Below are 27,805 nucleotides of genomic sequence, written 5' to 3' on the forward strand. Positions count from 1 at the left end.
GCATGTGAATTTCCGACTGTCAAATAAAAACCAGGCATGCAACAAATGGCACGCAAGAGCATATTGTTTTGAGTCTGTGGCTCAGGCTTCTTGTGGAGAGGCAGGAGAGCGAAGGCCTGCCGCGGGTGAGGCCTCCAGTCCACGGACGGCCACAGGCCACCGCGGCTGGAATCACAGGTACCCAGGGGTTCACTGATGAGGGCATGAGGGGGGTTGGGGGAGCTCAGGTTTTAGGTATCCCAGGACAGGCCTTCTCCCACTGCCCCACCCCAGGTCAGACCCCATTCTCTGCTTCCCTGCGTGTGGGGTTCAGGGGCTCCCAGGTCCTGCTGACTCTGCACAGGACTCATGGGGAGCCGGCTAAGCCTGTGCGTGCTGCAGAGGAAATTCCATGTCATCCTCCCTCCTATACAGGTTTGACTGCTCAGTCCCAGCCACACTCCCCTATCTGTAGGCAGCTCTCAGAAGTATAGGAGAGTGAGCCTGGGCTTCGCAGCTAGGCCAACCCAACCACTTATGAACTGCACGATTTTGGAAAAAGTTATTCAAGCTCTCTGATTTTCCATTTCCTCAGCTGAAAATCAGAATGACAACACCTGTTGGGAGGAATAACTGAGCAAACAGAAAGTGAAGGGGTGGCACCTATATACTCTTCCCTGTTCCCGCTTCCTGCCTGGCAGGCATTCATGATTTCTCTTGCCAAGACTCTACCCATCTGTCATGAATTTTGCTATGGAGTTCCCTGAGGTCCCTGAGCCCCAGTCCGCTCATTTGAAATGGGAAAAACAATACCTATCATACTGTTCTCAGGGTGAAAACAGACAAGCGTCCTTGTGATCGGATCCCTCCCAAACCCCCTCACTCTAGCTAAGGCCTCATTTAGACTCACCGTGGTTCCTCACACCACAGGGCCTTTGTGCTTTTCGTTCCATTTGCCCGAAATGCTCTTCCTTTTTAAGCTGGGTTAACTCTCATGCATTCTGATGCTCTCAGCTTGAGTCCCTTCCTCAGGGAAGCCCTCTTCTATTTCCCTGACACCTTATTATAGGCTTTCTCTTAGGGCATACATTTACTGCTGTGATCATTTGATCAATGTCTTTCCCTCACTGTATCGTACGCTTAGGAAGGCAAGGGATATGTCTAATTTTGGTTTCTTGCTGTGGACTGAACCCAGCCTAGTGCCTGGCACACAGCAGGTGTTCCCACAATGACTACTGCTCTGATCATGGTGAGGCTGCAAGGCACGGGTGAGGGGGCTGCTGGACTTCCCAGTGGAAGGGGGTCGGCACCTCAGACACCTCAGTGGGTGAGGAAGGAGGACAGGTTCCCAGGCTTATGGGAATGAGACAGGTGTCTGTGTCTTCACCCAGGGCCTCACAATCCACATTGCCCTCCCCTACCCACTGAAGGCCTGAACTTACGCAAGAGCTCTTACAGCAGAGCCGTGCTCTACCCAGCCTGCCCCTTCTGGTCTGCCTGACCACTCCTTCTGGGGCTGGCCAGGGCTGCTGGGGACAGGGAGGAGCCAGGTGGAGGTGAGCTGTGGTTTGGGTTCCGGCCTAGCAGAGGAAATGTTTCCACCTTTAAAGGGCCCCTTCCTCTGCCTCCACCCTAGCACCTCAAACAGTGTTTGGGGCTACCGGGGCTGGTGGATCTGGGGCAGCAGCCCCTGGGAGCCTCTCAGAGGAAGCCAGGGCAGAACAAAAGGGGGTGGGCCCTGCTACCCGGAAGAGGGCAAAGCACTGTGGAAATATAGGGGCATAGGCAGAAGTGTGTGCTCCGAAGCCCTCAACAGCCGTGCTGAGGAAGTGGCTGGCAGTCCACGCAGGGGGACCTCCTTGCCATCCCTGCCACCCTTGGGCTCCCACTGGCCTATCCTCCCAGCCTTCTCGCAACACTTGCTGTGTGAGGGCCAGGTGGGCCCATTGTATGAATGAAGAGGGTGAGGCTCAGTAAGAGGGTCCCACTTTACCCCTGAGTGTCTGCCCCTTGGCTGGGAGTGGCAGGACACAGGTGGCTTGGCACCCACTGCCTGAGCGCTCTGCTCACCGGCTGCCCTTGGGAAGCGCAGCTGAAGGGAGCTGTGGAGGCTTCTTGCCCATCACAGCCTCACTCACCCCCAGGCTGGCCCCACGGATGGAGGGAGCCTTTAGGTATGGCCCAGCCACAGCCAGGGCCACTAGAACTGGACACCTCCAAGGAGCCTTGGGGCCGAGGACCCCAAGAAATTGTGTTCGGCTCTTGGCTTGGACACTGAGTTGGCTTCTAGCTTTTTTAGGTTAATGTGACAGGGACTCAGCAAGGCGTGGCAATGTGGCTGTAACCAAGGCTGATGATGAGCCTGATGCCCCAGGTGGTCTCCAGATGGTAGCTGACGTGCCTGGTCAGTGTCCAGGCCAGATTGATGGCTGAGTGTCCTGGGATCACCACAGGATGCCATCCCATGGACCTCTCTCAGGTAGCTGGCCCTGGACCCACTCCCATTGCAACCCCAGCATGAGCTCCCCTGCCTGCCTCTCCCTTCAGGCTGGGCCGTCTCTTCTAGGAACATTGTCTGGCTCCTCTGACATCATTGGGCCCCCCTCCCCCAGGGGCCCCAGCACATGGTCTTCTCTGCCTTTACTTAGAGGCTGTCCTGAGGGAGAAACAACCTGTGCCCATGGTCCCCTTCCTAAGCGCTCCCAGGCCCCACAATGTGCATCCCACCCCACACACTTGCACCAACCCCCAAGAGAGGGAGGGGGTCCCCTTTATGGATGCAGCAGCTGAGGCATCAGGACAGAGCCCCACTGCAGTCACATCTGCTTCCAGGACTGGCTTACAAAGGGCTTTCTGCCTGCAATCTCTTGCTGCTTCCATCTCATCCTCTGAGGATGGCAGGGATGCTGGCATGACCCTCGTTTTAGACCCGAGGAAGGGAAGCACAGAGACGTTAAGCAGCTTGCCTGTGTGAGGAGTGGAGCTGGGATGAGCCCTCAGTGGTCTTCCAGTGACTCCTTTGCTAGTGCTCTCCCCACCTAAGACCCTACCGGGGCTAGGCAAGACACAGAGGACAGAGTTGGAGGCAGGGGACGTGCCCCAGAGGGGCCTGAACTCGGGTGTGAGAGTGGAGGCACTGGGGGGGGCCTGCTGCAGGCCTGTCCACATGCCTTCTCTTTGGGAGAGGTGGGAAGGTCCAGGGCCAGGCAGAGCCCGGCCAGCACTGGCCACGGCCAACAGCACAGGGGAAGCTCCAGCCACAGGCTACTCACCTTCTGTAGGCAGAGGCAGCAGCAGGAGAGGAGTGAGAGAAAAGGCAAAGATGCAGATGGTTAGCCGTCTGTGGCTCTTCCAGACCCCACTCCCGGCAGTGGTCTCTGGAGGTGCCACCCTCCACCTGCCTGAGGTCTCATCCTAGCCCAGCCTGCTGGGAAGGTGTGGCATGGCTGGACACGGTGAGGTCTTAGGCTATCAAGACCCTCGCTCACTGCCTGGCCCATACATTGGGTGGCTGGTGGAGATATGGGTTTGGAAGCGTCATGGCCAGCGATGGGCTGCACCTGAGGGGCTCTCACCCTGGTCCCACTCACCACGGTGGAGTCCACCTTGGGGCCGCCGTCATCTGCCACCACTGTCAAGGTATAGAAGTTGCCCTTCTCACGGTCCACCAGGCCCTGGACTGTGATCACACCCTGCAGGGAAGGGGCCAGATGGGTGAGTGACAACATCATACTCTTGTTAACCCTGGTCATTCTGCCCACTTTTCCACCTCCATGTCACTTCCTCTGTCCGGCATAACTTCCCCAGGACACTCTGTCTGTTGAATTCCTTCTTGTCTCTCACATTCCACTGGGAAGCCACCTCTTCCATGAAGCCTTCCTGCTTCCCCAGACAGGTATGACTGCTGGGCCCTGAGGGGCTCCACTACCTCTCTGTTGTAGTTCTCTGCACATCTTCTTGTGGCACTCTGATTTGCATCCTGGATTATTTCCATTTCCACTTCTAGCCTGAGAACTCTTTGAGGACTGAGAAGGGTCTCGTTCATCTTTGTGTCCATTTGTGTTCCCAATATCCTCTAGGACAAGGTCTGTCACGTTGTAGTGATTCACACCTTGCCTACTTTCAAAGAAGGAATTCTGATAAAAGATACACTAAAGCAAAGACGAAGGAGTAAGAGCCTGGCAGTAGATAAGAGACTGGTGTACCAGACAACTAGCTAAGAATAACTATTGCAATGAAGCCCAACATTTATGTCTGAGCTTCCTAACGGCCAAGGTGAAAAGGGAAATATGACTTGTAGAGCTTTCTGTGACATTGTGATACAAGAAATATGCATTTGGTCTCTGTCCCTGGTTCCTGGCACAAAGCTCTTAATCCCCTAGCATTTCCTAGGTGATAGGAGTCTTTTGTTCTAACGAGGCAACTCTTGGTAGGCTCCTGGGTTGGGGCTGATCACCAGAAAGACCAAGCCAGGATAAGCAGCTTGAAATGTTCAGGCCCGCCTCTACACCCTTTACTTTCCAGGAAGAGGAGAGAGGCTGGAGATTCAGTTAATAATTGTTCGTACCTATGTGATGAAGCCTCCATAGACATCCCTGAACTACAGAGAGCTTGCAGTCTGCTGAACATGTAGGGGTGCCTGGAGGGTGGCATGTCCGAGGAGGGCACCGAAGCTCTGAGCCCCTTCTCCCATGCCTTGCTCTGTGTGTCTCTTCATTCGGCTGTTTGTTGGTATTCTTTAGAATATCCTTCGTAATACCTTGGTAATAGTAAGTAAAGTGTTTCCCTGAGTTCTGCAAGCTGCTCTAGCAAATTCATCAAACTTGTGGAGGGGGTTGTGGGAACTCTGATTTAGCCAGTTGGTCAGAAGCATGGGTCAAACAACCTGGAGGCTGTGATTGGCAGCTGAAGTGGAGGCAGTTTTGTGAGACTGAGCCCTCAACCTGTGGAATCTGACACTATGGTGTCTACTGGAGAATTGCATGGTGTGTGGGAGGGACTGAGCTGTGAGCCTGTGGGATCTGACACTAACTCCAAGTAGAAATGTTCAGAATTAAATCAAACTATAGGATTCCCAGCTGCTGTCAAGAGAGTCAGATAATTGGTTGCTGGTATGAGGGAAAACCCCACACACACTTCGATGACCAGAGGTGAAGGATCTGTGATGGGTGTGAAAACAGAAGGAAAAACAGAAGGATACCAGCCTGCATAGGTATAAACTTTATCTTACCCCTACATATGAAAATGGATGTGTTACAGGGATATTGATCTCAGGGACCTTTTTTTGTTTCTTTTTAAGAGACAAGGTCTCACTCTGTTGCCCGGGCTGGAGTGCAGTGGTGCAAACGCAGCTCACTGCAGCCTCCAAACTCCTGAGCTCAAGCAATCTTCCTGCCCCAGCCTCTCAAGCAGCTGGGACTACAGGTACGTGACACCACACTTGGCCATCTCAAGGACACTTTATGACAAAGAGGAGAGTGCTGTGCACACAGAAGGAGCTCAACCAATGTTGGTTAGATTGGAAGAAATGGTGCTCCCTGCCCCCAGCCCCTCACCGTGATGGCATCTATCTTGAAGAGGGCTTTGGCCTCGGCGCTGGTGTAGGCGTCAAAGCGGTACGTGATTTGGTTGAGGTTGTCGATGGAGTAGGCCTGGACCCGCACAATCTCAGTACCCAGTGCCAGATTCTCCAGGATGGCAGCCTCGTATGAGGCATTGGAGAACTGCACGGCCTCATCCAGCTCGTTGAGCAGAGTGATGTAGACGCTGCAGAAGCCCTGGTTGAAGGGCGGGGCCTGGTCAGTGGCCGACACGTTCATCACATAGCTGGTCTTGGTCTCGTAGTCCAGGTAATTCACAGTGATGATAAGCCCTGTGCTCTCGTCAATCTCAAACTTCCCCTCTGCTCCCGACAGGATGCGGTAGTTCACCAGGCCACCGTCCCCTGTAGGAGGACACAGAGGCTGTGCAGTCCCAGATAGAACTGAGTGGTGCTGCGCTGTGGCTTCTCAAGCTGCCACACCCATACCCCCTGGGTGGCCCACCCAGCATGGGCTGCCCCACCTCTGTGGGCAGGATCATCCTCAGAGATGCAGCAGAGGATGTGTTAAGGTCAATGTGGGTGGCAAGGTCCAGCATGCACTGTTGAGCCTTCCTCTGGGGCTTGGCCTTGGCACCAGAGATATGACAGAGGGAGTTGGGTCTGCTCCTGGAGCCTCAAAATTCAAGCTCATGTACCTCCCTTTGATATCTGGACATGCAAGTGTTGGGGGAAATGAAGGATCTCTTGTTGTGGAGGCTTTGATCTAGAAAGCATCCTCACAGGTGGCCAAGCCTTGGTTTGGTCCCTTCGACAGAAGGGCTTCAGTGTCAGGGACACTTTCCCCCATCCTCCCCACTCCCTACATCCCAAATTCCTGTGCCTTGAAACAAACCATTCAATCAGGAGCTAGAGCTGGGATTCCTAGGCCGAAGTTCACAGACCTCAAGGGGCCACAGCCGCGTATGTGCCCTAAACTCTACTAACATGCCTGAGGTTCTGCCTGAGAATTTGCAGCCATTCCTCCCTCCAACCCGTCCCATGCATATGCCACAGATAATCTGAGGATGCTGAGAGAGGAGTTGGGAGCCACCAGAGCAGCTGACATGAAGGATGAGCAGCTCAGGGAGCCTCTCTGGGGGACAGTGGGTCTCCAGAAAATGCTCCTTTTCAGCTGTATCCCTGACTGGGGCACAGGCCAGACAGCCCAGGCCGCACAGAGGGCCACAGAGACCCGGCATGCTTCCCCTTCATTTTGCACTGCGGGCTGTGGCCACCTCTGGGGCTTGGGCCCTCAGCAAGGTTCAGGCTGCCTTCAGGCTACCGCCCTGCAGCACAGGAAGGGCACTGCTCTTTGTACAGGGTCGGGGGGCTGTGTGTGCTAGGCCCTGAGCTGGTCCTGGAGGGCATGGAGGGGCTGGAGGAGCAGGCCAGGCTGCAGCCAGCTTTCTGACGGGTCCTCTTTACCCCTCCCAGCTCTGCCCAGCCCCTCTCTAAAGGCTAGTGGGAGCTGCTGGGTCCCAGGATGACAGAGCTGGACTTCTCAAGCTTGTAGCCTCTCCTCTGTCCACCCAGTGGTTGGGACAACTCTCCCTGATTCCAACCCTCTCAGGCTGGGGCATCTGGTGGGAAGCGATCAAGACCATCCCAGCAGCCCTTCCCTGGCCTAGACATGGCTAAATGGGGAGCCTGAAGCATCAGGGATGACCGTTTCGAAGGAGGGGCTGGGTGAGCTGGGGAGGTTTGCTTTGAGCAATGGGACCCCCGGCTTCCTCCTGCCAGCCTCACCAGAGTCTCGGTCTGTGGCTTGGACCACGATGACTGATGTTCCAATGCCTGCGGTCTCTCGAAGCCCCAGACGGCTGTACTGCTGCTGTGTGAACACGGGGGCCTCATCGTTGACGTCCTCCACGTACACAATCACCTGTGGGAACCAGGCCAGGGGTGCAAGATCAGGGTGGGATGGAGGCTGGGAAGCCCAGGGCTTGGCCCACTGTGGCTGGCTTGTGTGGTCACTGCTTTCCTGGGCCCACTGTGAGCTCCCTCTGGGACCCCGGGCCTGTCTGGTGGGTCACTGTGACCTACCACCTTGCACAGCACCTGGCGCGTGGCAGGTGCTCAAACATTACTTGTTTCGGAATGAACTTCATCTTGCTCTTGGCTTTTTGACTAACGCTGTGGGACATCTGACTAATTAGTGACTCTTTGGGGACACCAGTTTCTCAGCTATAAAGTGGTAATATTAAGATAATAATTCGGCCGGGCGCGATGGCTCATGCCTGTAATCCCAGCAGCACTTTGGGAGGCCTAGGTGGGCAGATCTTGAGGTCAGGAGATCGAGACCATCCTGGCTAACACGGTGAAACCCCATCTCTACTAAAAATACAAAAAATTAGCCGGGCGTGGTGGCGGGTGCCTGTAGTCCCAGCTACTCAGGAGGCTGAGGCAGGAGAATGGTGTGAACCCGGGAGGCAGAGGTTGCAGTGAGCCAAGATCGCACCACTGCACTCCAGCCTGGGCAACAGAGCGAGACTCCGTCTCAAAAAAAAAATAATAATAATAATAATTCACACTCCATGCCACTCCTAAGGTTGTTATGAAGACAAAATGAGCCAGGGCCTGCAAAAGTTCTTGAAAAAATTCAAAGTGATCCCAATCAAATATCAAAATATATCTTAGAAAATAGAGGTGAAAATACAATGGCAGTTGTAGTAGAGAATGTCAGTGCTCAGCACTCTTTACGATTCTTGTGCACCTTCTCACGGCCAGCTCCCAGCCCCTAAGGCTCTTTGGGGAGGACCAACCCCACCCCACTGCATCCACACCCGGGCTGCTGGAAACCAGCCCAGTGAGCAGAAATGCCTGGGAACTTCCGTCCGCTAGGGCAGCCCTGAGCCAATGATTGATGGGCGTGGAGAGCAAAGACTCCAGCTTCCTTGGCCCTATTTGGGGTAGTGAGGGGATGCTTTAGGGCTCCCTGGGGGACGGAGGCCTAGCTCCCTCCATGCCACTTTGCTGGCTGTTTTTCCTTGCTGGTCGCACCCTGTTCCACCTTTTCCTGTGGGCGCTTCTTACACATTACTTTCACACCAATCCTTGTCTCAGGGTTTGCTTCTGAGGCCCCCATCCAAGGTAGTGGCTGTTTCTGAATTGTGCAATTACGCAACATTTTCCTCACCGCTTACCAGCACTTTCTAAGTTCTCTTTATGAATGTGTGCACTGTACATCATGAACATAATACAGTTTAAAAGGTGTTTATGGAGGCCAGGCATGGTGGCTTTTGCCTGTAATCGCAGAAATTTGGGAGGCTGAGGTGGGAGGATCTCTTGAGCCCAGGCATTCGAGACCAGCCTGGGCAACATAATGAGACTCTGTCTCTACAAAAAATACAAAAAAAATTAGCCAGGGGTGATAGCACGCACCTGTAGTCCCAGCTACTAGGGAGGCGGAGGCAAGAGGATCGCTTGAGCCCAGGAGTTTGAGACCAGCCTGGGCAACATAATGAGACTCTGTCTCTAAAAAAAATTACCTGGGGGTGGTGACATGCATCTGTAATCCCAGCTACTAGGGAGGCTGAGGTGGGAGGATTGCTGGAGCCCAGGAGTTTTTAGCTTTTAGCTGTTTGCTCTATGCTGGGGTAAGCTGGCCCCAGAACAGGAGAGGCACCCTCTTCCCAGCCAAACAGAGCCAGGGCCCTCTTCCCAGCCAAACAGAGCCAGGGCCGGTAGGAACTTGCCAGCAAAGTAGAGAGGGGAGCAAATGGGGAAGGGGCTGTGATGCCTCATACAGACTTTACATGTGGTGACCAGCGCTAAGGGAGGGGCCGGTGGCATGTGCAGCAGAGGCATGTGTGTCTGGCATCTGGTCACTGCCTCTGGGATCAGCCCTGCTTTCTCTTTGGGGATTAGCTGGGAATCAGCTGGAGAGAAGTGACAGAGCTTCTGGCTGGTAGAAGCGGAAAACAGCAGCCTGACCAGTGGAGGACTCTGGGGTGGGGAGGGTGGCAGGGCTGGGGGCGGACAGGCACATGGGTGTAAAAGTTTCTCTGCATCGCTGCTTCTAGGGTTCCCAAAGCTCTGCTGTGTCATTAGAATTTTCATGTCCAGACACCCAGAACCCACTATGCAAACTAACGTGTCCACTCCAGAGCACAGCTGTTCACAGGCTGGAACCTTCTAAATTTGGCTTCACCCAGAACTTGGCTGGGGAAGGTCCTGGGTAGGGCGGGTATGGGGGGAATTTGCATGGATGAATTTCAGGAACTCTTTTTCTGTAAACAGAAACTAACCACTCCTCTTTCAAAACTGTGCGCCTTACCCTTCCTGAATCTGCTTGTCCAAATGACTTTGACTCCAAGGGTCATGGGGAAAACACAGGGCCAGACTGATAGTACAATGACAAGATGAGAGAGGTGGCACGGAGCTGGGGAGCTGGGGTGTGGCCTGTACTCCATGAGTCTGGCTACATGCCACCATCCTCTGGTTTGTTTCAGCCTTGTTTTTAGCAGCAGAGACAGGAGGGGGCAAGATGGTTTGCAAACTTGAGAGGCACAGATGTACAGGAAGCAGAGGTCTGTCAGGTTCTTGCTGAGCAAGTGGGAGCAACTGGGCTTCCTGGAGAACCAGACCTGCTTTCTGTCCAGTGCTGTGCCTGTCCAGTGCTGTGCCAGTGCAGGGCTTTGCCTCAGTTTCCTCATCTGCAAAATGGGGTGCTAGTGGTTAGGAGGACAGGGTGAGGAGGTGTGCATGGGCATGTGTGCGTGTGTGTGTATGTGCCGTGTACACCCTGAGACACCCAGTCTCTACGGGGACTGTCTCACTCTGTACTCCCCGGCCCCTCACTGGGGCTGTCCCCGGTCTCTGAGGCAGGAACTGGAGGATGTGGATGGTTCCTGCAAGCCATCTCTCCCCTGCTGCTGGGAAAATGAGTCCAGCGGAAAGCCAGAGTCCCCACATTGCCTGCAGGAAGGTCCCCAGCTCTCCCGGGTCTCATGGGTGTGGAGGCTGTGTACTACAGTGCCACCAAGCACCTGCCCCAGGGGCCAGCCCTCAAATTCTCACCTTAAAATTACCCTATGGGAATGAGGCAGTGGTTTCTGACTGGGCTTTGAAGAGGCTTGTGTGAGGCAGTGGGGTGTAGTAGTTAAGGGGACAGGCTTGAGCTGGCTGCCAGGGCATGAAGCCTGGCTCCACCCTTACCGCTGTGTGACCCTGAACAAGTCAGCTAATTCCTCTTCGCCTCAATCTTGTCATCTGTAAAATGGGGGTATTAACAGTGCCTACTTCATAAGGCTATTATGAGGGTTACAGAGGTTAAAGTACACGAGGCATTTAGAAAAATATCGGGCACGTGTGAGGGTTTATTATTCCTCAGGGCTCACGGGGAGACGGGCAGGAGGTAAGTAGCTGAGCAGGTGTGGCTCTGGGAGCCCCACCCCTGCACTGATTGTCACAGTCTGGCTTCCATCTGTTTTACACCGTGCCCTGGGATGCTGCATATCATTTTGTTTATACAGAAGGTTTGTGGCTAAAAGAGGTTTGCAGCCATGATGCTGAGGCACTGATGGGAGGAGATCCTGGAGGCAGGTGCCCACCATGCCTGGGGGAGGGAGCGGGGAGCAAGGGCCACATGGAGGGCTGTGGTTAGGGAGCCTGAAGTCTAGAGACCCAACCCCAGCTTCGCTGACATCAGTCACTCTGTGCCCTGAAGTAGGCCCCACACAAGGCAGGCTCTGATGAGGGCGTACTGACCAGACCGCGAATGAGATTCACAGTTATGCAAGCCAGCGTGGCTGTGCGCATGTCCAGGTCACTGTGTCTGAGTCTCCATCACCAGAGCCCTGTAAGAACCAGGGTATCTGACCCTCTCAGCCATTTCCACAGGGCAGGTCTCACTCAGGGCAGTTGCAAGGACCCAGGTGTCTTCCCAGCTCTTCCTGGGGCAAAGCGTCGGGGCTGTCAGCAGGATCCCGGTCAGGGCTGAGTCACCCACCCCAGCACAGCCCCTGAGCAATCAGACCCATCGTGTCTGTGATCGTGAGTACCCGGTGACCACCGCTCATTGTTTCCAGCCTGGGGGAAGCAGCGGGTGGAGATGGGGCTGATAAGAGGAGCCGGGCGCTCAGTTCTGGGTGAAAGTCCCTGCTTGCTCTGCCTGACTCTTCCCATCACCCTCCTACTCCTGATGTCTGGGGTCTGACTCACTGGTTTAGGGGAAGGGGCTGGGGGCTGCTGAGTGTGTAGGGGTGGGGGTGAAGCGGCCTTGAGAGGTCATCTCATTCATCTCGGTCATCCCCCTGCTGGCGGTAGTGCACATAACACAACCAGTGGGAACATCTGTGTGTAGGTTTTCAACCATTTGGGAGGACGAAGGCTGATTTGATTTTGGCTGCACAGATAAGGCTGGGCAGAAAAGAATACAGTTGATGAGGCAGCTGGGAGAGGTGACTGGAATATGTTAGGGTCGCTTTCATTGGAAAGGGCACTGAACTTGGATTCAGAAGATGGGGGCTCCAGTCCTGATTCTATCACTAGCAACTTCTCTGTGCCTCAGTTTTCTCATCTGTAAAATGAAGTTAGCATCTGTACCTCCAAGATCACCCATGTGAGATTTCCTTGACTTACCCTAGAGAGCTCTGGATACAGGGGTTAGTACAGTAAGGACACCTCTTTCATCCCTTAGGACAGACATCAGTATCACTGACTCCTTTCCACAGCTGGAGGAACAAACTCAGAGCAAAATGACAAGTCCAAGTCCCAGGCTGGGCATCTGTCACCAAACCCTTAGCCCCAGATGTCATTCAGCACCTAAACCAGTGGTGGCCCTGCCCACACCAGGCGCCACCTAATGGCCTTCTCTGTTCTAGCTGTGGGCTTAGCCCTGTCCTGAGGTCAGCACCCCAGCCCGCCCCTAGCCTCACCCTGACGGAGCTCCGCATGGGGCCCAGATCGTGGTTGTAGGCCTCCACTATCAGCACGTGGGATGAGTTCCGCTCCCGGTCCAGGGGCCGGGGCCCTCGCATCAGGAGCCCGTTGCTGACATGGATCCGGAAGTTGTTGCCATGGTTACCTGTGTGGAGGGACAGACTCCCTGGAACACCGGCCCTGCCCAGAAGTCTCCTGCTGTGCTGGCCTGCCATGGTTGGGGGCAGAAGTTCACCAGTCCCCTCCTTGTGAGGAGGCTGGGGGTCTTCTGGGACACGGAAGTCACAGTGGAGAGGAAGCTGGAGGACTCTGTGAGGGGGGACAGGGCAGACAGGCCATCCCCAATGCAGTTCACCTGCTCCAGGAAGGCCTGCAGCTCTTTCCTGAAAGCCATCATCTTGGTGTTGATGGTCCCCAGCAGGTGGGGCTCCTGCTGGTCCCCCTCGCCCTGCTCCTACACCCACAGATGTGGGTAGTGTGAGGCCTTTTTAATATTTCAGAAGAATCTGGGGCACTCCAAAAAGAGGGACTGAAACCAAATTCTCCATGGGTGGTTGAATCCAGGATTTAGTGGACATCTCGGGGCTGGTCCAGCACTCATTCCCCCATCTTTTGGGCACAGCACCCTGATTTTCCTTTGGGGATCTACTCTCCTCTACTGTCAGTCCATAACATTTGTGGGCAGTGATTTGAGAAGTGGGAGGATCAGCACATTTTATTCTCTGGCCATAGCGATTGGATCAGGGATGGGCACCAGATTCTGGTTGGACCAATGAGACCCAGTGCCTGGGGAGCGTGCTGCTGGGGGCTGCCCTGGGCTCTGGGCCCTCTCTGTCAGGGCCATGGCTTTGGGAAGCTCTGCAGGACACCAGGACTTCAGGAACACAGCAATCAAAAGCCACTCTGGGGGCGCGGTGTCTCACACCTGTAATCCTAGCACTTTGGAAGGCTGAGATGGGTGGATCACGAGGTCAGGAGATCGAGGCCATCCTGGCTAACACGGTGAAACCCTGTCTCTACTAAAAGTACAAAAAATTACAGGCACGCGCCTGTAGTCCCAGCTACTCGGGAGGCTGAGGCAGGAGAATCCCTTGAACCCGGGAGGCAGAGGCTGCAGTAGGCCGAGATCACGCCACTGCACTCCAACCTGGGTGACAGAGGGAGACTCCATCTCAAAAACAAATAATCAAAAAAGCTGCCCCCTCACCCACCTGGTGTGAATAAGGAGAATGTCCCTGTTTCCTCCCTCTGGCCTCGCCCCATGTGTACAGCCCTGGGGGTTTTCTTGGCCTCATCTCCCAGACCCTTGGCAGCCTAGAGAAGCTCTGCCCTCCCTTGGGCAGGAGGGTTGCCCCCCATCCTAGGGCAGCCCACTTACCATGGAGGATGCGGTACCACACACGCCCAAACTCGCCCTCATCCGCGTCCGTGGCTTTCAGCTGCGGAAGAATGAGACACGAGTTACTTCTTGAATGCCACCCAGCAGGGAGAGAAGAGGTTTTTAGAGCTCCTTTCCTTCCCTTCACGCATCCCACCCCATCCTGCCAAAACCTGCGGTCTCCCATAGAGGCTGGGGCTGTGGGAGACAAGGGGACGTGTGTGTCTTTCTAATCCCCAAGAGGATGTCCGACCACTGATGGCCCCTGCGGCCCTGTCCAGGACCAGCTCTGCCCCTGATCCTCCTCCAGGTTCACAGGGAGGCTGGGGGAGAAGGTGAAAGATGGCACTGCAGCTCGCTGGGTCCAGACTCTCTCAGGTTGTCCCATCCCTCCACATTCCCTACCCGGCAGCCTTTCAGAGCCCAGGAGCCTCTCCCAGGGTGGCTGGACTGCATGGCTGCTTCTTGCCCGCATTTCCTTGGCCCAAAGTTATTCTGGCCACACTGGGTCCCAGCCGGCACTGTACACTGTAACGGTCACTTTGTGGAAGCCCAGGAGCCCTCCTCCCACACGATAGCTCCATGTTCATTCACACCCACAATCACCCCAGTCTAGCTTCAGATTGGCCCGGCTGGCGTGGCTGTGACTCAGGCTTATGTGTTTATGTGTTGCCTCTGGTGGGCTTGGGTGCGGGGGGGCATTGTTGTCACTCTGAGACACTGCCTAGTGCTCAGCCCTTTTTACAAGGAGTCCAGCCTCGAGGCTACTGGCAGAACCATAGCTGACCCCAACATGAGTCCTGTCAAGCCAATAACTCAATACCTGCTTTACCCACTGCCCACCCAAAATAAGTGGAGAACAAACACCCCCCAGGGCAGTGCAGGAAGAGGCTGGACCCTCCTATGACATGTCATCCTGTCAGATCTGTGGTGAATTGCTTTGTAAGGCCCGGGGCTCTCCCACTTCTTCTGGGTCTGCTCCTCCTTGTCTCACCACCTCTCACTTCAGCCCTGCGGTGTGCATGGGAGCTGCTATTTTCTTCCTGACCCTGCCAAGATGGTCAGAGGGGATTGGTCCAGGACTGGGTGCCTGATCAAAGCTGAACCAATCACATCCTTCTCTGGGATTGTTGACCTTGGGCCCAGAGAGATTGAGTCAGTCTTTCTAGCAGTAAAATGTGGGAATATCAACAGCCCCTCTCTTGCGTATCCCTGGGCCCCACTTCCCACCACTCTTTCCTCTTAACTGCCCTAGCACACTGGTCTCCTGGCTGTTTCTTGAACACCAAGCATGTGCTGGCCTCATGGCTTCTGCCCTGGCTGTTTCCTGGCAAGCTCTCCCTCCAGATATTTGCATGTTCATGCCCTCATCTCCTTCAGGTCTTTGTTCAAATATCTTCTCCTAAGACCCTCCCTGAGCACTGCATATGAAATTATAGCCCCCACTCCAATGTCCTGGCGTTCCCTACCCCTGGTCACCCTCTGATACATGCTATCTTTGTTTATTGCCTATATCCCCACAGGAAGAAAGGGCTTTGTGCACTGCGATATCCCTGGTCTCTGGAACAACAATCCTGGCACACAGTAGGGTCAAATATGTGAACGACTTAGAAGCAGAGCTCCAGGGAGAGGAACTAGGCTGACACTCAGTGAGCACGAATGCAGGACACATACAACATTCAGCCCTGGTTTGCATCCCTGGGCCCAGTTATTCCAGGAGCCCATCTGTGCCTTGCTCCCTGTTTGATTTTTCCTTTGATCCTGTAGGGTATACCAGTATTGCTACAGTACACTTCTCCTTCTGCCTAGATTATTATTATTTTTTTTGTAGAGACAGGGTCTTGCTATATTGCCCAGGCTGGTCTTGAACTCCTGAGCTCAAGCAATCCTCCCGCCTTGGCTTCCCAAAGTGCTGGGATTACAGGCATAAGCCACCATGTCTGGCCCGCCTAAGATAATATAGAATGAATTTTCTTTCTTGCCACCCGAAGCCCTAATGTAGGCTTTCCTATCGTTGCTCACTGGACAAACCTGCAGAGAAGATGGGGATGGGTTCCTGCTAGCAAAGATAAAGAAAGCAGTGAGGGTGGGATTGGCTGAAGGTTTCCAAAGGAGGGAGCTGGGTTTGGAAGGATGGAGGAAACCTGGCTTAGCAGAGAAGGTTGGGAAGAACATTTGTGCTGGGCAACAGTGTGAGCCGAAGTAGAGGCAGCTGGGGAGGCTGGTGAAGGAACTAGGACCCCAGTCTGGAGTGAAGGGCTCATGCAGGGACAGTAGAGGGCTGTGGTTGGAAGAGTGGAATGACAGCCTCAATCAGCAGCACTGATGCCCTGGAACCTCCACAGGACAGGGAGTATAGACCTGGTGGTATGAAGGGAGAGCAAGGAGCCTGCAGCAGGTGCTGGCCTCGATGCACATCCAGGCACTGAGGTAAGCGTGTCTAAGGATTCTGATGAGTATGTTGATGGTGGGGAGGAGGACGAGCACACTGAAGCAAAAAGAACAAGGGCTCTGGGTCAGGCACACCCAAGCATGAATTTAGGTTTTGTCACTTACTCTCTATGGCACCATGGATAAGTACTTTAGCCCCCTTGAGCCTCAGTTTCCTCATCTCTAGACTGAGCACAATGATGACCAGCCTTGCAGGGTTGAGGGGAAGATCAGAAGTCATCCTGCAAAGCATCCTGGCTGGTGCCTAGCATGGGGATGTGTGGTGAAGGTCGACATGAGTGACGCCACCTTCTCCAGAGAGCCCTCTTGATTTATGCCGGGGATGGCTGGATTGCCCCTTGCCATGCAGTTCTTTCTCTCTCCATTCCCTGAGAAACCTTAGGAGGTGGCAGGTGGAGGGATGCAACGGGGTGCTTCAGTTGTCCAGATCTGGAAGGGCTCAGGATGGGGAGGAGAGCCACGTTGCCCAGAGCATGCCCTTGCATGCCTATCCATGGTGAGATTTCCTTGATGCCTCCCTGCTCCAGCAGCCTGCGGCACCCTGGAAGCTTTGTCTTCTGCCATCTCAGGAGGAATGGGGGCCACAGATGAAGTGTTCGGTTGGTTTCAGAAGAGGAAGTTAAGGAAAATGAAGGCAGAGAATGCTGTGATGGAAGGTGCAGGAATCCCAGTGGGGACTCTGGGCATTGGAAACACCTTTGGGCCGGATGCTTTGCCTACCCTGGATGCCTACTGCCCACACCTGCCCACCCAGCACAGGGAAAACACCAAGTCCCCCACCAATCACTTGCTGGGTGCCCCTGGGCAGGTCACACCTCTCTGGGCCTCAGTTTGGTCATCTGAGAGAAGAGGGGGGCGCTCTTCTCTCAGAAGAGGAGTTAGATGACCCCTGAGGACCTCTCCAGCTTTAACAGTCCATAGGAAATCTCCTGTCCATCTTGGGGTTGGCAGACAGTGCCTCTTTTTGTGGGCAAGGGCAGGAGGGAAGAGCTAAAAACCAGAAACTGGGGCTCCAAAAAAGGGAATGGGTCCGAGGCTCAGGTCTTGGACAGGGCCATGACTCCTGTCTTGAGTTGCATTTCTGGGAGCTTGGAGGTCCCTGGTGGGGAAGCTGCCAAAGACTTGGGCTCCTAAGCAGGCGGCTGGTTGCCAGGGAAGCTCTGGCTTCCGGGGAGAAAGAAGGCTGGGGGAGGGAAGTGTGTGTGTGTGTGTGTGTGTGTGTGTGGTTTGGAAAGAGCCTCCAGTGGAGGTCTCCCGTGGCCCACCCGCACTGTGGGGAGCATGGCCTTGGAAGTCCGTCAGTCCTGTGCTTTCTGCCCTGGGATCCCCCTGACCTTTGAAGATGCCCCTCACCCCTCGCTTCTGTAACCAGACACCTTCAAAGGGAAGGTGCTCTTCTAGAAGCCGAGGGAAAAGCCTGGAAGGAGCGGGGCCCAGGGACGCTGCAGGAGGGGCCTCAGGGGCTGCCAGGGGCCAACACTCTGCCTGCTCCCCTCCCGCCATGGCTTGTAGCCCCTCTCCAGGGTAACCTGGTGGCTGGCAGGCACTGAATAGCGACCCGCTGGCTGCCGCCGACCATACCATTCAAACTTCCAACAGGGGAAGGTGAGCGCCATGGGGCCGCAGAGGCAGTAAAACCCTCCCCCGCGTCTCCCCAGAGTCTTCCACCCCTGAGAGGGCTCCAAGGAGACAGGCTGGAGCGAGGCGGTGGGAAGGCCGGGGGGCATCCCAGAGTCTCTGGACAGCTCCCCTCTCCCTCTTCCCAACCCAGTTGCCATCCCTACTCCCTTAGCTATCCCCTCCCCCAAGGCAGGGCCCGAACTCTTCTAGACAAAGCCAGGTCCAGCTGGGGAGTGACGGGGAGGCCACTCTGCTGGCCAGGCTGACCGAGGGCTGCAGGGCACAGCAGAGCCTGGCAGGGCTGGGGTCACAGGCACTGCCCAGGGCTCCTCGGGCCTCCCTTCCACAGCTGAGAAGACCTCTCCACGGAGCTCGAGCTCGGGACGGCTGGGGTCTGGCTCTGAGGTCAGTGCTTGGGGGACTGCAGGAGAAGGCTTGGAGAGGGAAGTGTGGTGGAGACCCTTGCTGGGGGACTCCTGGGAAAATGTGAGGGTGTGCTCAGACCTAGGCAGTCCTCTGGTTCTGTAGAGAGGGAAAACAAGGCCCAATAAGGGGTAGGGACTAGCCCGAGGCCACACAGCAGTCTTCTCTGCCCACAGCAGCTCCTGCTCTGTGGAGCTCCAAGGGAAGAGGAGGGTCCTAGACTGAGCTTGCAGAAATATGTCCAGAGCAGGGCCCGCTGGTCCACCCTGGCCCCAGTGGGAAGGGAGTGGCTTCATCTGCCCTCCAGATGATTCCTGGCCTTGGTCCGGGCAAGGCGTCCTCTCCCAGTACTAGCTGGCCTTTGCTGGTTGGTCAGTAGCAGGTGTCAAGGGGCCTGGCAGCTGGACTCGCCTCATGCTCCGGGAAGGGTGTCGTGTTGTTTTCAAGCACTTAGGAATCTCTCATTGCCACAGGAACTACTCAGATGCTAATTACGACTCCACTTATTTTTTTTTATTTTTTATTTTTTTGAGACAGAGTGTTGCTCTGTCACTGAGGCTGTAGTGCAGTGGCATGATTCTAGCTCACTGTAGCCTCAAACTTTTGGGCTCAAATGATCCTTCTGCCTCAGCCTCCTGAGTAGTTGGGGCCACAGGCACATACTACAACACCTGGCTAATTAAAAAAACTTTTTTTTTTTTTTCAGAAATGAAGTCTTACTATGTTGCCCAGGCTGTTCTCAAACTCCTGGGCTCAAGTGATCCTCCTGCCTTGGCCTCCCAAGTGCTGGGATTACAGGCGTGAGCCAACACGCCTGGCCTCACTTATTTTTTTAATTAAAGCAGGTCCCAAGGCCTGAAGCCTGGATCCTCTTTGCTAGCCCAACAGGGTCTCCAGATTCCTTTGAAGGCCTTGAAATAACATTAGAACTAGTAGGATTGAGGCATCTCCCATTTCAGACTGCCCTTTTCTTACTCCCGGCCAAGCATCGTCCAGGGTAGGAGAGAGGGATGGCTGATTTTCTCCCCACGGGAATGAGCGGTGGGCACACCCCATCCCTCCTCCCTGCTCAGACTCAAGGAAAGGCCAATCCATGAACAGCTGCCCAGCCAGAGTGCTCTCTAGGGCTGATGCAGCAAAGGCGGAGGCCCTGGGCAGCTAGACGGGCATCACACTTTCCAGCTGGGCGCTGGGAGGGGTCGTTTTCTGCCTGGAAGTGCTGGGAGGGGTGGTGATGGGGAGTGGGTGGGAGGTGGGGTGCTCTGCATGCCCTCAGTCGGCTGGGTGCGGGGAGCCAGGAGTGAGGTCCTGCGGCTGCTGGTGAGTGCCTGGGGTAGGGACAGGAGTCCCTCGGGTGGGGGACTAGGTGGCCCACTCCCGTCCCCACTACCTGTGGCAGGGTTTCTCTGAGCATGACCTGACGCCTTTCCTCCTCCTGAGCTTCCGTGCTAGAAACTCAACTGTTATCTAAGCTGCAAGCTGGGAAGGAGGAAAATCTGCTATCCCCCACCCTCATGAAAAGGAAAGACCCCAAGGTTAAAGGGAAATTACGACTTTTTATCAGACCCCCTGGGATTGCTTGTCCACGTCAGTAGAATTTAAAGATCACACATGCTGACCTGCAAGCTGGACGTCCTCTGCTTATATGTTTGGTTTGGCCTGTGTAGTGTTTCAAATATTTGAAAATTCATTTCACATTATTTTGAAATCAAGTTTATTTGGCTTTTGCTCTGTTCTCCCCCACCCCACCTCTCTTCTTTCTTGCCTTCAACAAATTTGAATTAGCTGCCAACATTTAAATGTCTAGAATGTTTGCCTTTAAAAAAATCCAGATTTCTGGCTTCTCTTGGGAAATTGACAGAGCTGACCACACTGGGCCTGCACTCCGGCACTGACACCATCATTCTGGGCTGAGGCCCCTCCACTTCCTTGAGAGGGCCCAGCCAGTGCTCTCCAGGTGGCCCTGCTCATCTGTACCCTCTGGTCATGCGTTATCTCCTGGCCAGGATCTGCGAGCATTTTTATTACAACCCCAGACATATTGAGCCAAAAGCTCAGCCTGGTTTTCCATCGACAAGGACCGTCTGCTGCACTGCGTCTAATGGGATGATCTTCAGTGGGAACGGAAATGCCCTGTCAGGTGCATGATGTCCCTGGGGGGGTTTCCAGCCCCCCTGTCAACTCCTTGTGGGTTTATTTCCCACCTGTTCCCAGAACAGCTCACTGAGCTCAGAAAGGGCTGGGGGCCAGAGGGGTGGCAAGGCCATGGGGCCAGGAGTCAGGAGATCTGCTTCTGGCCTTTACTTGGCCATTGGCTCACAATGTGGCCTTGGCCTTCCCACCACCAAGCTGCCCCACCCCACCCTGCTGTGACCCACAATGCAGCCAGCCAAGCCTTCCCAAGCAGTGAGCTCTGGCTTGTCACTCCCCACCTCTAAAACCTTCACTGGCTCCCTAATGCCAAATCCCCTCTTTGGACCTCAGTTTCCCACCTGTCATGGGAGCAAGTTGGACTGCATGGGGAAGCAGCCACAGGAATCCCCACGGGGCCAGGCGGGTGAAATAAGGTGTGTGGTGGGCCTGTGGGGGAGGGTGGGGAGCTGGAGGTCAGTGTCCTGTCTACAGGGGGCAGCGGCTGCTCAGCCCCAGACACAGGGATGAGGCAGGAACATGGGCCAATGCCAGTGGTGAAATTCTGACATTTCAAGAGAATTCAGGCACCCATATATTTTTGTGAAATCTGTTATTATTTTGAAAATATCCACAACTAAATTGATAAAAACACGGCAAGGACCCAACTAAACACACCCGTGGGCCCCCAGTTTGCAGCTTTGGTATTAGATAACTGCTAGGGACCCTGGCAGCTGCGGCCTCTTACCATCTATAACTTGCTCTTGGCCACAGAACAAGTTATTGACGGAGTTGGTCTTAAGTTTCCAGGCCTAAGACCCTGTGATGATTCGTGAGGTTTGATTTGAAAATGCAGACAGGCACCGCCCTCTTGTCTCTGTGGCAGATGGGCAGGGGGTGGAGCAGGAAGAGGGCCTGAGCTTGGGCCCAGCTCCATCACTGCTCAGCTATGTGTGCACTTAGACTTGTCATGTCTCTGGACCTCGCTGTCCTAACCTGTGATGTGGCCATGACGCTGTCCAGTTTAACAGTGCCTCACCCCCGTCCATGTTCCCTAGGTCAGTCTTCCCCGCACCTGCTGCCCTGTGTCCAGCTGATCTGCCTTTGAGCTTCTGTCTTGTTGCTGTTGCAGGAGCCATGAGCACAGAGGGCCCCAGCCTCGCCGGCTCCCCAGCCAACAGCCCCCTCGCCTTTCTCTCAGTTCCCATCACTCCCGGGACCCTTGCAGAGGCAACCGACCCCCTCCCCATGCTCATTGCCCTGGCCTGCATCTTCCTCCTGCTGGCCACCTGTCTGCTGTTCATGATGCTCTGCAAGCCGGCCGCGCTGGACCCGAGGCGCCGCAGGGCTCGCGAGTGCATGCCCCACCACCCCGGGAGCCCCAGTGAGCCCCAGCTCCGGCTCTGGAAGCGCCTGGGCTCCCTGCGCCTCTCCCTGCACAGCTTCCGCCGTGGCCGGCCCACCGTCCCTCGACGGCCCCTACCGAGCCCTGACGACAACCGCGGCCACTGTGACTACACGGAATCTACCAAGATGTGATGGGGTGTCCACAAACATGCCCCCACATCCCCCTAGGTCTACCTGTAGATCCTCCTGCTTCAGAGACCGGTGCTGCAGGCTGCAGGAAGACAGTGGCCCAAGCAGCCTGGGACACACACTCACCCCCAGAAGCTCCTTGCACGCCCAGGCCAGTGCCCTTTCCCAAAGATGATCCTCAGAAGAGCACCTTCCTCTCTGCAGACCCCCTAGCTGCTGCTTGATGAAAGACTTCTGGTCAAGAGATGTGCACTCGTGGTCATCTGGGCCTTTGGCCTGAGGCTCCACAGGGTACAACCTGGGGCTCGTAACCACCTCCTAGAAGCAGCACCCTCGCTCGCCACAGAAGCCTTGCCCTCCAGGTGCCAAAGCCCAGCTTGGAGAAGTTGCCAAATGGCAAAGGTTCCCTTTAGCCAAGTGAAATGCTCAGCCTACACCGGGGCCAAGACACTGTCCTGTCATCTGTGCTGGCCCAGCGCTGGCGCAAAACCTCGGGGCTCCCTTCCTTGGGTTTCCTGGGTGCTGTCAGCATCTGCCTGGTGCCCCGTGGGAGCAGCTGCCTCCCTCCTGGTGGAACAGATGCCTGGGTGCCGGCTAGGAGGAGGAGCAAGCAGGGTTCTCCAAGCATGGTCTTGGCAGCTGTCTTGGGGGCCCCTCTTCAGGGCACCCACGTTGGGATCAATCAGGAAGGGATTGAGGATGATCAAGGAGGCTCCCTTCAGAGGCCAGGGTGAGTGCTGTGACAGAGTGGCAAGAGGCAGGGCATTTCCAGCAGCTGGAGGTGATGCCACCTGGGCTCGGAGGAGGACAGCTCACAGCAGCTCCACACCTCACCCAGGGAAAGCGGCAGCCTCCCCGAGGGTGGGATGGTCCAGACCTCTCCAGGACAGCTGTGGGGTCCCAGGTCTGGCCCACACTAGGGATGCTATCTGTGGTTTTGGTGAGTGCTTTGCTGAAGACCTGTCAAAGCAGTCCCACCCCAGGATGGGTTTCTCAGAATCCCAAACCCTTGACCTCTCCCCACAATGCCAGGGTTAAACACTTTGGTCAGGTCCCAAATTTGAAGGGTGGGCAGAGGGAGGACCTGGGCTGCCCAGCTCCTGTCCCAATCAGCTGGCCAGGATCCTACCACAAAGCTGCCCCACCCCCATCCTGCTGTGACCCACAATGCAGCCAGCCAAGTCTCCCCAAGGAGTGAGCTCTGGCTTGCCACTCCCCAGCTCCAAAACCTTCACTGGCTCCCTAATGCCAAATGGATATAGCCAAAGCTCCTCAGCGCAGCGTGCAGTGCCCTCTGGGAGCTGGCTCCAATTAATCTTTCTAGCCTCATCTTGATCCAAAACTCCAGGAAAACTGAAAGATCTGTCACCCACTAACTGTGGCTTATGCTTCACACACACCCACTCTGTGAAGCCCTCCTGCCTGGAGCTGCCCCTACTGTCTCCTACTTCTCTTGGAGAGGACAAGGAACATTCTCTTGGCACCATGGGTCCTTTTTGTCTATGTCTTCCCTTTCCTACCAGCTTGGGAGCTTGCAGAGGGCCAGGCTATCCAGCCTCTCACTTTGACTCCCCAATTCTGTGCACAGAAGTATGAGGCTTCTGTGTACAGAGTGAAGAGTGGCCCAGCCTGGGGGTGTCCCCACCCTCTGAGGCAGGAGTCCTGGTGGGAGCCGGCACAACACAGAGCCTCATCTTCCCTCAGATGACCCTAGAAAGATTTCTCTCCAAGCAGGCCCTATTGGAGAAGCCCACTGTCCCTTCCTTCCAAGTCAATCTGATCTCAAAAAGTGAGTCCGGCTTCACAAGAAACTTACCGAGAGGACCTTGGAGAAGTCATCCTGAGACCCTGCATTTCTCCCTGAGAAATGAGAAAACTCAGGGCTGCCCTATATTAACTCGCTGGCTCTAGGATTTCAGTAAGAGTAGCATTGTGTAAATAGAAACCAAGTCTTTGGGTTTAGAAAGAGGGGCAGGCCTCCTCCCTAAGGGTTTTGTTCCTTGCTCCCTTCCGGCTCAGTGACCTCTTCCTGGTTTGCTTCCCCTGGGGCCTCCTTGCACATCCTAGGCTGGATTCAGCCTGTAGCCATCCACCTTACCAGCAGGCCCTGCTGGCCACTAGGCACTGTCTTCCCGGAGGTGGGGGTGGGGGGTGAGGCTGCCCTGAGGCCTGAAGAAGGAAAAGTCCAGGAGGGGGAGGGCTCTCAATTGGGTTTCAGGCACCAGGCCACGGGGGTATGCTCCAAGTCCTCACAAGCTGAGGCCCTGATTGAGAGAACCCTCTTCTTCCTCCTTCTGGAGCTAGCCACTACACTCTCGCAAATCCCCAGGGCTTTCTGGGCTTTCTGTGTTTCTGGGAGTCAGCTCCCTGCTCCCCAGCCCTTTCCTGCCCGCCTCCTGGTCCCGATGCAGGGAGGGGAGCATTGCCAGCCTCCCACGCTTCTGTCCCTCCCAAGCCTGGGAGCCTGCCCCAGTGGGCAGGCCCAGATTCGCTGTTTGGCTCAGCCTCTGAGTTGGAAACCCCATAGTTGGTAAAGAGACTCATTCATTTCGGGCCTCCCTCCCCACCCAGCAACTGAGGCCTTTGGGCAGAAGTGGGGGTGTGCACCCAAATCGTTTTCAGGGTCCTCCCCTCTCTCCCCCTGAGCCTTGGAGCTGTTGCGCCTGCTCCCTGGGCAAAGGAGCCCTTTCTTCTTGTGCCTGTTTACTTCCCAAGAGGGGAGCCTCGGCCAAGGGCTCTGTGAAAGCAGCTCTGTTCTGGGCCTTGCTGGGCCCTGGCTCTCTTCTCAACTCCTTTCCGGGAAATTGTGACATCTCCTTCTCCCCCCTACTCTGAAAGGTCCTTCTGGGTGGGGCGGGAGATAGGCAGGGGGAGGCCAAGTCTTCCTTCTGTTTGTGGGGAGCCAGAGCCCTATCCTCAGCTCTGCAACCTGGGGGCCCACACTCCCTGGGATGGGAGAGGGCCTGGGTTCCCCTTTCCCCACAGCACCTTCCAGAGCAGCAGACCCACCCTGGGCCCCCACCTGCTTCCGCCTCCGGTGCCACTGAGCATGTGCCCTCAGGGCCGTGTGCGGCCCCGCCTCCCCCAGCCCACCACCTGCCCCAGAGGCCACGGGCCACCTGCCTGCACGATGCTGTGGCCTTCGGGGATGTCCTCGGGGACGCTGGCCTCATAGCTGCTCTGCAGAAAGATGGGCCGGTTGTCATTCACATCCAGGACAGTGACGAACACGGTGGCTGTGCCCGTGTGCCGCTTCCCTACAGGGCCGTTGTCTGTGGGAGTTGAAGGAAGACAGGTGTTAGCAGCTGCCTGAGAGGGGGGCACACTTCCTGCAACTTTGCACACTCCCGGGCACCAGCCAGAGAGATGCCCTGTTCCGCCCCATCTGCCCTAGCCTTTGCAAGGGGTGACTTCCTTTTTAGCTTAGGAATAACACTAACAGTATCTAATACTTAGATAACACCACCTGCCAGCCATTCTTCTAATCCATTCAGTCTTCGCAGCAACCCCATGAAGCAGGCACTTTACTGTCATCCCCATTTTACAGAGGAGGTAACTGAGGCACTCAAGTGGATTGAATGATGGCTCCCAAAAAAGACAGACCCATGTTAAACCCCTGGGAACCTGTGAAGGTTAATTTCTTTAGGAAAAGGGCCTTTGAAAATGTAATTACGTTAAGAATCTTGAGAAGTGATCATCCTGGGTGAGCTGGGTGGCCCATAAACCCAATGGCAAGTGTCCTTATAAGAGAAAGGCAGAGGGACACTTGAGATAGAGAGGAGGAGGCCACATGCAGATGGAGGCAGAGGCTGGAGTTATGCTGCCACAAGCCACCGAATGCCTAGCGACTCCAGAAACTGGGACAGTCAAGGACTGATTCTCTCTAGAGCCTTTGGAGGAAGCGTGACCCTGCCAACACCTTAATTTCTAACTTCTGGCCTCGAGAACCGGGAGAGAATACACTTCTGCTGTTTTAAGTTTGTGGTAGTTTGTCGTGGCAAATTTAGGATGCAGATACAGGTACTAAGAGCAAAAAGCCAACTGCTGTCAGGGATTGGCGGGTATAGCACCTGGGTCAAACACCTGGTGTTTGACCCGCTCGAGGGGCAGCTATCCTCCACTCCAGTCCACAGCGGACAGGCAGAATGCGGGCCCAAGGACACCAGATCTTCTGATTTCTCATGAGAAATTGAACATCTGAGCTTTTAAATAAAATCTCCTGATCTTTAAATGTTCACAACTAATGGTCATTCTTTATAAAATATTGGATAGGTCAAACAAACATCCCCTCTGCATTCAGGGACACGGGCTTTGCTTGGGATCTAAGCCTAAGGTCCCCGGAGACTCTGTCCCTCCAGTTCCCACAGGACCCTCCCAGGGCTGGGAGGTGGTGAGGATGGGGCACTGACTCAGCCCCAGGGCAGCTCTTGTGTTGTCCTCCCTGGAGGAAGGAGCTTGTAACCAGCGCTGCACATCCAGGCAAGAGTGGTCACCCCAGGGGGTGGTGCAGGCAGCTGGAGTAGCCTGGAGACCTAGGGTGAATCCATCCTTCCCCAGGCCAGCTGACCATACGTGGCAGTGCTGTTGCTCACTGGAGGTAGGTCTTCTCACCCTCCAAAGCTCCTCTCCAGACCAACCTCCCACCACCCTTGGGGGCTGGCTTATTGCTCTGGCTGGGATGGGTGTGTGTGTGGGAGGCTCCCTAGAAGGCTGGCGGAAGCCCTCTCCTCCTGCCAGCCAATGCCCAAAGTGAAGGCTGGACTCAGGGGTGATAACAAGTCTCCAGAGGGTGGGCGGCCATTCCAGGAGGGGAGGAGAGCAGGGCAGAAGGCAGAGGCATCTGGGCATGGGCAGGCTGGGAAGGGACTGATGGTTGGAGAGAGTGAGGCCCAGAGAATTCATTCCCTTCTTACTCAGCTCACTGCAAACTTCCTGGGAGGACCAGGGGCACCCGGCGGCACAGGTCTCATCATACCACTCTTCCCCTCTGGGGCCCTCAAGGGCTCCCTGCTGCCCAGAGACCAAAGACCAAACTTCTTGGCCAATGTTTAGGCCTCCACACATGGCCCTACCTGACCACAGCCTCCCCTTCCCCAGTGTGGGCCACTCCACGGGCCAGCTGCGGCGCATGCACGTGTGCTTGTGCACACAGGGCGCTTTCCCACCTCCAGGCCCTTGCATGGGCTGGTGCCTCTGCCTGAAATGCCCTCCCTGCTTCTTCATGTACTGAAACCTTATGTGGCCTCCAAGGCTGTAGTGTGCACCCCTTGTTTCTGTCCATCAGCACTGCCCTGTGCTCCCCTGGGAAGGCCATGTCCTGAATGTCCCCCTGTGGACCCTCCCTTCCAGGTTCTGAGGCCTGGGATGCTGGGTAGGTGGGACTGCCCCAGCTCCACGGATGGGCATGTGACTTAGGCCTAAGTAACCAGCACATCTCACTTCCCTGGCTACAGTGAGGGGCTCAGGAATGGGCACTGGGGCAGAATGGATCTATCTAGAGCTGATCTAAGGGCTTCTGCCAGGGAGGGGAAAGAGACAAGTGCTGTCATCCATGCTGCTGCACTTGAACCTGAGAATGTGTACAGGTGAGGCTAGGGCAATGACCTGCCCCCATGTGAGCTGAAGAATAAAGCCAACTGATATGGTTTGGCTCTGCGTCCCCACCCAGATCATCTTGAATTATATTCCCATAATTTCCACATGTTGTGGGAGGGAGCCAGTGGGAGATCATTGAATCATGGGGGTATTTTCTCCTATACTGTTCTCGTGGTAGTAAATAAGTCTCATGAGATCTGATGGTTTTATCAGGGGTTTCTACTTTTGCA

The 27,805-nt window shown here is 55.4% G+C and overlaps 2 protein-coding genes across 6 annotated transcripts in view; one reads left to right on the plus strand and one right to left on the minus strand.

The window, feature by feature from the left end:
* The first annotated feature begins 54 nt into the window (after window positions 1-54).
* On the plus strand, window positions 55-26,217 carry C8H10orf105 (chromosome 8 C10orf105 homolog). 5 transcript variants are annotated; one of them, XM_063670509.1, is made up of 3 exons: window positions 5,341-5,403; window positions 16,166-16,250; window positions 21,577-26,217. In XM_063670509.1, exon 3 carries the CDS (start codon window positions 21,582-21,584, stop codon window positions 21,981-21,983), a length of 402 nt encoding a protein of 133 aa, XP_063526579.1. In that variant the 5' UTR covers window positions 5,341-5,403; window positions 16,166-16,250; window positions 21,577-21,581; the 3' UTR covers window positions 21,984-26,217. The 5 variants fall into 5 exon arrangements, with proteins under 5 accessions (XP_063526581.1, XP_063526579.1, XP_054293058.1 ...); XM_063670510.1 differs by lacking the exons at window positions 5,341-5,403; window positions 16,166-16,250 and adding exons at window positions 20,358-20,454; window positions 20,799-20,881; XM_063670511.1 differs by lacking the exons at window positions 5,341-5,403; window positions 16,166-16,250 and adding an exon at window positions 55-177.
* The window catches only part of LOC129006860 (cadherin-23-like), a 335,691-nt gene continuing 313,250 nt past the window's right edge, over window positions 5,365-27,805 (minus strand). Inside the window, exons 28-32 of the mRNA XM_054437076.2 lie at window positions 25,104-25,252; window positions 13,821-13,881; window positions 12,439-12,587; window positions 7,307-7,442; window positions 5,365-5,923 (exon numbers count right to left, since the gene is read on the minus strand). Of these exons, the coding sequence (XP_054293051.1) occupies window positions 5,493-5,923; window positions 7,307-7,442; window positions 12,439-12,587; window positions 13,821-13,881; window positions 25,104-25,252 (926 nt within the window). The 3' untranslated portion in view covers window positions 5,365-5,492. The remainder of the gene's footprint in view (window positions 5,924-7,306; window positions 7,443-12,438; window positions 12,588-13,820; window positions 13,882-25,103; window positions 25,253-27,805) is intronic.

The sequence above is a fragment of the Pongo pygmaeus genome, chromosome 8 (assembly GCF_028885625.2).
Source record: "Pongo pygmaeus isolate AG05252 chromosome 8, NHGRI_mPonPyg2-v2.0_pri, whole genome shotgun sequence".
Lineage (NCBI taxonomy): Eukaryota > Metazoa > Chordata > Mammalia > Primates > Hominidae > Pongo > Pongo pygmaeus.

Excerpts from the sequence above, each read along its gene's own strand:
- C8H10orf105 (XM_063670511.1), top strand. The coding sequence starts at position 21,582 with ATGAGCACAGAGGGCCCCAGCCTCGCCGGCTCCCCAGCCAACAGCCCC.